The 10,000-nt window shown below is 54.2% G+C and overlaps 1 protein-coding gene across 1 annotated transcript in view; it reads right to left on the minus strand.

The window, feature by feature from the left end:
* Window positions 1-7,220: 7,220 nt before the first annotated feature.
* Window positions 7,221-10,000, minus strand: part of PTSG_12156 (uncharacterized protein) — a gene marked incomplete at both ends in the record, with an annotated part of 6,021 nt that continues 3,241 nt past the window's right edge. Inside the window, 8 exons of the mRNA XM_004994337.1 lie at window positions 7,221-7,317; window positions 7,513-7,637; window positions 7,892-7,946; window positions 8,103-8,214; window positions 8,477-8,618; window positions 8,770-8,873; window positions 9,172-9,251; window positions 9,617-9,734. Of these exons, the coding sequence (XP_004994394.1) occupies window positions 7,221-7,317; window positions 7,513-7,637; window positions 7,892-7,946; window positions 8,103-8,214; window positions 8,477-8,618; window positions 8,770-8,873; window positions 9,172-9,251; window positions 9,617-9,734 (833 nt within the window). The remainder of the gene's footprint in view (window positions 7,318-7,512; window positions 7,638-7,891; window positions 7,947-8,102; window positions 8,215-8,476; window positions 8,619-8,769; window positions 8,874-9,171; window positions 9,252-9,616; window positions 9,735-10,000) is intronic.

Genomic DNA, 10,000 nt, shown 5'->3' on the forward strand with positions numbered 1-10,000 from the left:
TAGTAGAGATGCGCTTGCTCACGCGAGTGATCACAAGAACACACACAGAGACACGAGCAATCGCTTGCTCGCCTCCCCACATGTGCCTCATCACACCTACACACAATGCTCACGCATCTCACACACACAAACAATCACACACTGACACACGCCCGTGCTGTTCTCATTGCATGTGCAGTGCATGCATGTGTGCTCGTGCATTGCTAACAACACCCATAAGAGTGCCGCTTCGCTTTGCCTGCACTCACACACACACATCACACACCAAATGAAGAGAGAGGTCGCTCAGAACACAGCAGAACAAAGACCCAAGAAGAAAGAGAAGTTGTAGCTGCAAGGGCGCAGACGCGGCTTTTCGTGCCCGCAAGCAGTCCTGCTCAGCGACATTCGCCTTGCTCTCAAGCTTGCGCCTCTACTCAGCGGCTCTTTGCCTTTGCCTTCTCTTTTCCTTTTTTTGTCTTTCATTTGCATCCTTCCTCTCATGTATGCCAATCCATCGAGCGGCAGCTGTTTGAATCGCTGCTTTGCCCTCGTGCACTTTGCCTGCAGGCACCGCAATCTAGATTCAGTGATTCTGCTAGATCTAGATTTGTGACTGGATCTAGCGAGTGCACACAGCTTCACTGCATCAAGATTCTTCACATTGCTCACACCCCAGATTCCCCTGGCCCGTGACCAACCAATGCTTGCATGCATGCATTTGCTTTGCTTACGCTGCATGCTGCACAGCTGCTTGGTGCATCGCGATGCAGTGTTCAGACACTACTCATGACAGCTTTGGGCTTTTTTCATCACATGATCGCACTTTTTCTGCACCCCTTTTTGACTTCACCGCGCCAGTCTCCCTACTCCGGTGATCAACTGAGCAAGCGAGCAAACGTCACTGCACCATGCCATGCGCTGCTGCAATAGGCACAAGACCACGTAGCTGGCTTGCAGGCACACGTGTGTGCGAGCACACTGCACTGTGCGCACTTCTACTTGCCTGCAGGCACGCATCGCTGAAGCAAGAAGGAGCAAAGCAGAGGAACTGCGGAGTAGAGCAGCGAGGATGGATTCGTTTCCATGTGATTGCACAAGAGACAAGCAAGTAGGCAGAGGAACAGCGCAAGGGACACGTATGTACGTGTGTATGTGCATGTGTTTGTGTGTAGCTGTTGCCTGCAGGCACACGAACGTGTTTCTAATTGAAATGGATTGAATGAGTAGCAATCCTCTGCTCACTGCAGACACACTTGCATGCGATTGTGCAGTGCTGCTGTCTTGCTTGCAAGCATCGGTAGCTTCTCCTACATGAATTGGATTCACTGCACAACATCCCTCTACTCACTGTTGGGTTACTCGCAAGCACCCACAATATCCCTTGCTTGCATTGGATTCACTCCACCACATCCCTCTACTCACTCGCAAGCACTCACAACATCTCCTGCTTGCATTGTATTTACTCCACTACGATCCCTGTGCTCACTCGCAGGCACTCGTGAGTTCGCTTGCTTGCTCTGTGCGTGTTGCTTGCAAGCACCCACAACTTTCCTTGCTTCTGCCTTGTTCACTTTACAACACTTCTCCACTCACTCGGCGCAGCATTACAGTTTCACCCACCATGCCTACACGTACCTGCAATCGACCCTTTATCAATCCTCACCATCACTCACACACCGCTCTGTCGCTCTCTCACCACTTCACTTCACTTCACGCCACTTCACTTCACTCAGCAGCATCGCCTCGCTTCTTGGATTCACTCTCAGACATCACCTGCGCTTCCCCTCTCTCGCCTCCAGCAGCGACATATTCAGGTGCGTAAGAAGCTCGCTGCAATCGTCTTCTCCTCTTCCCCCTCCACCTTCTCTCTACGTGCACGCGTGCTACCTTACTGCTTGTGATGTTTGTGTTCCTGCTTCCTTTGCTCCACCTCCACAATCACAACACAACACACAACACACACACGTTCATGCATGTGCCGCTTTGTCCCTTTGTCTCACCCTTCACTCACTTGTTTCTCTCTCTCTTCCCTTTACCTTTCCACATTCCATGTGATGCATTGTTGATTTGCACTTGTTGCCACATGCTTTATTCACCCTTGTCTCTCTTCCATTCACTCACCGCCACACAGCACCTCTGCACACAACATCACACATCCTTCACTTCATTTCACACAACACAGCACCGCACAACATAACCCGCTGTATGCATTCGTGCTTCTCTTCGTCCTTTCCTTCACCACCTTGTCACCACAAGCCTTGTTTGTCCATTTCACCTGCGTTCCACCACCCTTTCTGTCTTGTTTCAATTCTTGCCACTGCTGTTGTTGTTTCCATGCGCTTGCATGCCTTCCCTTGGCCTTGTTCACTACTTTGTGTCGCCACTCCTTCCCTTGAGCCTGCCTCCCCTTCCCTTCCCTTCCCTGCCTCGTTCATGTTTCATGCTGCATGTGTTACAACACATCATAAACCCATCAAGCCCACACTGCCTTCTTCACCATCAGCCCTGTTCACATCCACCACCAGTCGCTGCCATCATCACTCGCTTCATCCTTTCCCCCTACTCCCTCGTTCGCAGCAGCTGCTGCTGTCCTCACCTGCATGCAACACCCACTCCACAGCCACGCCCAGCTCACCACCAACCCAATTCACATCACACGCACACACACTGCAACCATCAGCACCCATCCACCAGTACCAACACACGTTACACACAGCTGCACATGCGTGTTGCATTGTATACTTTCATTACACTTCAGCAACACGACAGCAAACACACACACACACACGCACAGGTGGCAAGAAGAAAGCATCCCCATATCAACTGCAAGCAACACACAACAAGCGACAGCTCCATGCTGCGCCACACCGCTTCACTCCCCCATCAGCCGCCATCATCACCTTCAACCAACAACAGCAACAGCAGCAGCAGTGTGCGTGCCGTGGCAAGAGAGAACAGAGAGAGAAAGGGAAAGGGAGGGAGGAAGGCAGAAGGATACAAGGAGAGAGACGTGCACGCTGTCAACAACAACACACACAACACAACACGGCACAATCAACACAACACCACCCGCTCACGCCCCTCCTTCTCCAACGAGGTGCGTGGTCTATGGCAGCCCCACGTCTTGCTTGCTTGTCCTGTGTCCTTGCTTGCCTGTGCCCTTGTTTGGTTGTGCGTGCCATGCCATGGGTTCCAACACACAGCCTGCACTTCTCCTGCACAAGCGTCCATGTGTGTGTGTGTGTGTGTGCGTGAGGGGATGACAAAGAAAGAGGGAAGAGGGAATGGAGCAGAAGAAGAAGAAAGGGAGAGATGGGATGTGCGTGAGCACAGACGATGGTGATGGGCGCACACGACGTGGTTGTGGTGAACACGCACACACACACACACACACACACACACACACAGCGAAGCAGCAACGCACAACAGACACAACAGACACAAACAGGGGGGAAACAAGAGCATAAGCAGCGCAACACACACACACACACACGCACCAAGGGAAGGACATCAGCCAGCCAGCATCATCCAACACCCCTTGCATCCACTGGTCCATCCATGCAGCAGTGGTGATGGCAGCAGAGGGAGAGAGAGGAGCGGAGAGGGAGAGAAGGAAGGGCATGCCTTGCCTGCCTGCCTTGGCTGTGTGGGGATGTGCGTCTGCACACCCACTCATTGTCTGTGTGTGTGTGTGTGTGTCACCATCCATACACACATGTGTGAGACAGAGGGAAGCAAGCAGCCATCACACACATACACAGTGTGAATCACAAGCAGACACAGCATGAACGACATGCACACAATCGCAGTCACACACATGCAAGTGCAACGCACCGTGAGGTAGGCATCAGACTGCCTGTCACCATGTGTGCGTGTGTGTTCACACACATGTGTGTGGGTCGATGTAGGGCATCATCCCTCTCTGTGTGTGCGTGAGCCAAATGCATCCACAGCAGCAGGAGTGCGTGTGAGATCACAACACCCACCACAGCCACGTCCACCTCTCCATCAACAAACACACAATCACACACAAACACCCGCACAGCGGTCAAACTAACTGACAGAACTCACCCAAACTCACGGTGCCAGCGTGCCATGGGCCTGTGCAGCACATATGTCAGCCTCACCAACCGTGGGCAACGCCTTGCATGCCTTTGGCCCTGCACACATCCATGCTGTGGGCGCTGCTGTGCGTGTTCTCTGCTTGCACCTGTGCACCATCACACCATCACCCACCACACCCCACACAGTCCATGGAACCAAACGAGACCACCCACAACAGAACCGCCGGTGAGTGCCCGTCACAACGCGTACCCTCTCCCTCCTCCACCAACCCTGCGCCAGCCACGCACACGAACAACGCAAGCCACCATCCGCTCAAACACACACACGCACACGCACCTTGATTCTCGTTTCGCCTGCTGCTTGTTGCTTGGTCTTGTTGGTTCGTGTTTGGGCGATTGGTGGAAGATGCCACAAATAATCGCCCACTGCTGCGTTTGTGCAGCAACTGCTGTTTGCTTTTTGCTTGTTGAAGGGCGGACTTGCTTGGTTGGTTGGTTGGTTGGTTGGTTTCTATGAGACAAGAAGAGGGAGGGGGAAGGAGGGGGAACAGCACTGTGTCTGAATGCAACGCAGGCTCACAGGCCTTGCAGGCTGAGGAGGGAAGGGAGAAGGGGACAAGAAAGGGGGGATCGGAAAAGAAGAAACAGCCAAACACACACGCACACACACACACACAGCTGTGGACAGCATGCACCCCCTCTCCTCTCTCTCCTCCTCACAGTCACAACAGACAACCAACAGCCACAAAGGGCTGGAAGAGAAAACAAACAATGGGGAGGGGCAACAGCCACCCAGCCAGATTGCCATGGAAGCAAGAGGCGAGGCGATGGAGAGGGGGGGAAGGAGAACACCGTCCATCAACACACACACACATCTATTGGGAGCCCCCACGTCTTCTGTCCTTGCTTCCCCTCTTCCTTTCCTCGGCCTGGGTTGAGTTGTGTTGGTTGAGGTGGCACAGCTCGCCATGGCTTGTCATGCCTGGATGTGGGTGTGGGTGTGGGCATGGGTGTTGGATGTGGACGGGTTTCTCACTCTGTGGGTGTGAAAAGGGGGTGGTGGGAAACAGTGGAAAGGGTGGCAGCAGCAGAAAGGAGGAGGAAGGAGAAGAAGCAAGGGGAGGGGGTGGATGTGAGCATGTCATGCATGAGTGAACAACAACCACAACACATGCGGCGTGGGGGTGATGATGATGTGCTTGGTGTTGCGTGTTGTTGTGATGACACAAGGACACGAAGGTCAACCACACACGCAATCACACACACCTCGTCGTCGATCAACGCATCTGCCCGACATATGCGCACACGCACATCTGCAGTCACACACACACACACAGTCAGACATGGCATTGCAGAGTGAGACGGTGCACCATGCACACGCATACATAACAATGCAAAACACAACCACCACAAGCATTACAACGACAACATCTCTCCCCTCATCTCCATCCCCCAAATGCACGGTCACATGACACGGTGCACAGCCATGGTGGTGATGATGGCCATGATGAACGCCTTCCTCCCACTTCCCCTCAACCCCCTTCCACCAAACACACGCACACCATTGCGTGCCCTCACCTCGTGCATCGTGTCGCTGTCGGCGTGGTTGATGGCGACGCACACACGCACACGCACACATCGCTGTGTGTTGAGACGAGCAACGAAGAGAGAGAAATGGGCGACATGACATGATTGGCCAGTCAACCCCAGCCAATCCAATCCAGCATCACCGCCGTGTGTTGCCTGCTGCAGTCATCACCACAATCACACAATCACAGGTGCAAGCAAAAGGAATGAGCCACTGATATATGTGTCATTGTCATGTGATACCACCAAGGACATCACGTGCATGTGCACACGCACTCCCCATCCCCCAACCAACATCATCGCCCTTCCATCACTTCCCTTCCCCCTCCCTCCTTTCGCTCTGCACTCCCACGTCGCACCATCACCATCACCACCGCCACCATCACGGTGCCATTTCCCTCCTCCCCCTGCTTGCCCCACTCGACTCAACCCAGCCACCCACCAACCGCCAACGATCATCCTCACCTGTGCTTGATGCAGCCAGCCAGCCAGCCAACGTGCCACAGCGAAGCCAAACAAAATGGAACCGCAGTCACATGCCACGGCCACCATCATCATCGCTGATGGAGCAGAAAGAGGAGATGAAGGGGGAAGGGTGGCGGGCACGGGCCGTGTCTTTCCTTGTCTTCATCGGTGCAGCCCCAAACACGGTGCACAGCGCACACGCACACGCCCGGCCATCATCACAGCAGCCACCAGCAGCAGCGAGCCAGCCTGCCCTGCGTGCCTGCCTGTGAGGCAAGGAGAAACCGACCAGAGACGAACAACAATGACCGGTGATGATGAGGACAGGAAAGGAGGGCCACAAGGGACCACGCATGGAAATATGCAGCATGTTGTGGGCGGGTGCATCACCTACACACAAGACCAACGAAGCAAGCACCCAACAAGCAAGCAACCAAGCGAGCCAGCAGGCAGGCACAAAATATCACCACATGCACCACATCCACCACTGCTGCAATACCTGTCACGCCTCAACAGATCCACATCACAAGGGAAAGGCTGATGATGATGATGATGACAGAGCAAAGGCGATTGGTTGGAAAAAGAAGAAGGGGATTCGGTTGGGGAAACCCGCACACACACACACACACGCACACACGCACATTGAGTTGTGAGATTGATTCATGTGAGACACACGTCAGTGCAACCACCCCACAGCCAATGACTGCTGTGGTGTGTTGGCATCCACGTGTACGTGCGTACATGTGTGCGTGTGTGTTTGCAAGTGCCACCACCCATCACCACACACACACACACACACACAGCGGCAGCGTCTCACCTCGTGCCTTCTTCTCTGGCACAGTTGTGTGTGTGCGTGTATCGCCCTGCTTGTGTCATGGGGGCTTGGGAAGAGAACGGCCACCGTTCCGTGCAAAACACACACATGTACACATGCGCAAGCACAAACAACAAATCAGCAAGAAGAACACGACGCAGTGAGCCAGCATGGCAGAAACAAACCACATCCACCTCCTTGTGCCTCATTCACATCACCACATCACCACCTGTGCACGCACATGTCACATCCCCACACACAGATACACACCACCACCACCACATGCAGCACAAGCATCACACTTGCACATGCGTGTGCGTGCGCTGTCCACATCCACCACAAACCACTCACCACCATCATCATCGTCGTCATGTGAGGCAACGGCACATCGACGCACATCACACTCTGTACGTGTATGTGTGGAGAAAGAGGTGAGTTGTCTCAGAATCAGGATATCAACGACAACTACACCCATTGCCAGCACCAACAGACCCAACGACATCCAACCAGCGCTTCACAATCACACACATACATGCTGATGCTCACACCCGACACATCACACGCCACCCACATCACCACAACCACCACCATTCATCTCACCTCCACATCCATAGCCGCAGCCGCTGCTGTTGGGGACCAACGACGACGAGGACGAGGAGGAGGAGATGGCCCAGAGGCAGAGGGCCCGTTCATCCACAATGCAGCCACATCAGGTACTGCTGTTGCTGATGGTGGAAACGGTGAAAACAAACGGCCCCTTGCCACGCCGTGTCCTTTGCTCGCTCGCTCGGCTGTTTGGTTGGTCGGTTGGATGGTGACGAGATACATGGCCCTGTGTCCAAATCAATCGAAAAAGGGGGAAGAAGAAGAAAAGACACATGAGTGGACAGAACAGACAAGGAAAGTGGGAGGAGAAGGAGGAAACACAACATTTCAACCAACGCACACACACGCACACACATCTCAGTCGCCCTCTCACCTTCATCACTCGTCATCGTCATCATCGTTGTTGGTTCCACCGCTTCATGCGCCTCCTCAACGCTGTCAAACGTGTGTGCACAGACACAAGATGGGAGAGAATGCAGGGGGATGAGATTGACAGCGAAGCATCATCAACTACATGTCAGCCCCATCCAACCACGCACTGACACACACACACACACACACACACACACACACACATTGCTCACCTCTTCATCAGAGCGAGTGACATGTGCAAGGTCTGCCTCACGCCAGATTGGAGCTGGTGTCGGCCGGAGTGTGATGGCGGCTGTGCGGTCGATGGCGGTGATGACAGAGGAGCTGAGGTGGAAGAGCGAGAAAGGAGAAAGAAATGGGGAAGGTTGATGAGGATGTGGCATTCATGGCGGCTGCTTTCCCCTCCTCTGATGTGGCCCTGGTGCGCATGCAACCAACACACAACGACAAGACACAACGATACCATCCCACACAAGGCACAGGTATGGCATGTCAGCACAGCAGACGCGTTCACCTTCCTGACCCTCCTCTGCTTTCCTCCTCCTCGTCCCATCACACACACACACACACACACACACACCTGCACACGCACCTGCGCATGATTGCGTCGCTGTGGTTGGATGTGCCCACCATGACCATGGACGTGTGTGTCCACAGCTGCTCCTCCCGATCCATCATGTGTGCACCACCCATCATCATCCTCCAACGATCCTCAGGCAGTCGCCCCCCTTGCAGCCACACACACATACACACATGGTATGTGAGCTGCAAAGCTACGCTGCTGCACGAGCACCCACAGCAACAACACAAAGCACACACAGCAGCAACAACAACAACACATGCACCATGTGCCAACCAAAGCATGCATGATGGGCTCACCTTGCTCACACATGTGGGAACGCTGCATGAGCACAACAGCGGCAGCCGAATCGGGGAAGTTGCAGCAGGAGCAGCCGGCATGCGAGCCCGCTTCCATCAACATCCTAATGTGTGCTGGTACCTCACCACCTGTGCATGTGTGTGTGTGTGTGCGTGGTTGCAGGGAACGTGGATGGGAACAGAACACAACAGGCACAGAGCAAGCCATCATGTCAGCACAGCAGAAAGAGTGATTGACGTCACACGCACCACGTGTGCGTGTGTGTGCGTGTATGTGTGCGTGTGTCAGTGTGTGTGATCATCATCCCCCATCAACCCTTCCCTCGTTCGCTTCACCGCATCCCAGCACCGCCACCCCACTTCATCACACAACCAACCAGCCACCCATCACCACGCACATACCATGTGTGATGCGAGTGCAGCTGGCACGCGTGGCAAGAATCCTCGACATTTCCCTCATCCTGCCTGTAAGTGTGCATCGCCTGTAAGTGTGTTTGTGTGCGAGCACCAGCATGGTGAGTGAGTGAGTGGCAGGGAAAGAGGGAGCATGGATATGTGCGCAGCTACATTGCTGATGCCACAGCTAATGTTGTGCATGAATGTGTGTGAAGGAGAAGAAAGGGAAGAGAGAGAGAGAGAGGAAACAGAAAACAGAAGGGAAGGAACAAGACATGCGGCACCCCATCCATCCACCCATCCATCTTCCTCACACCACCACACCGCCATCCCCGTCACCAGCCACACCGCACCACACCACACCCAGCATCCCCCACCCCACCTCATCCATAAATCCATCCATCCATCCAACACACATCTTCTCCGTTTTCCCTCTTCATCTCGCCCTCACCTCTGCTGCTGTTGCTGCTTCCAGCCGAAAATGCAACTTGTGCTGTCGCCACCTGTTCCCAGCTGCAAACAGCCAGCTCCCGGCAGCAGCAGCAGTGGGCGATGGGTTGGTTGGTTGCCTGGTTGGTTGGTTGGGAGATGTGTTCAGCAGCAAGTGATGGTGGTGGTGCATTCTCTGCTGCTGCTGCTGCATCGGCGGTGGAGGGTGTGTTGGCTGCTGCTGCTGTTGTTGTTGTTGTGATGGCCGTCAGGGAGGGCGAGAAAGAGCGGGAAAGACGAGCAGCAGCTGCAAGGTGGAGAATGTGCAGGTGTGCAAGCAGTTGTGTGTGAGAACGAAGAATGAGACAGCGCATCAAGCAAGGCAATACAGGCAGCTGCACCACAC

The sequence above is a fragment of the Salpingoeca rosetta genome (assembly GCF_000188695.1).
Source record: "Salpingoeca rosetta unplaced genomic scaffold supercont1.10, whole genome shotgun sequence".
NCBI classification, from domain to species: Eukaryota; class Choanoflagellata; order Craspedida; family Salpingoecidae; genus Salpingoeca; species Salpingoeca rosetta.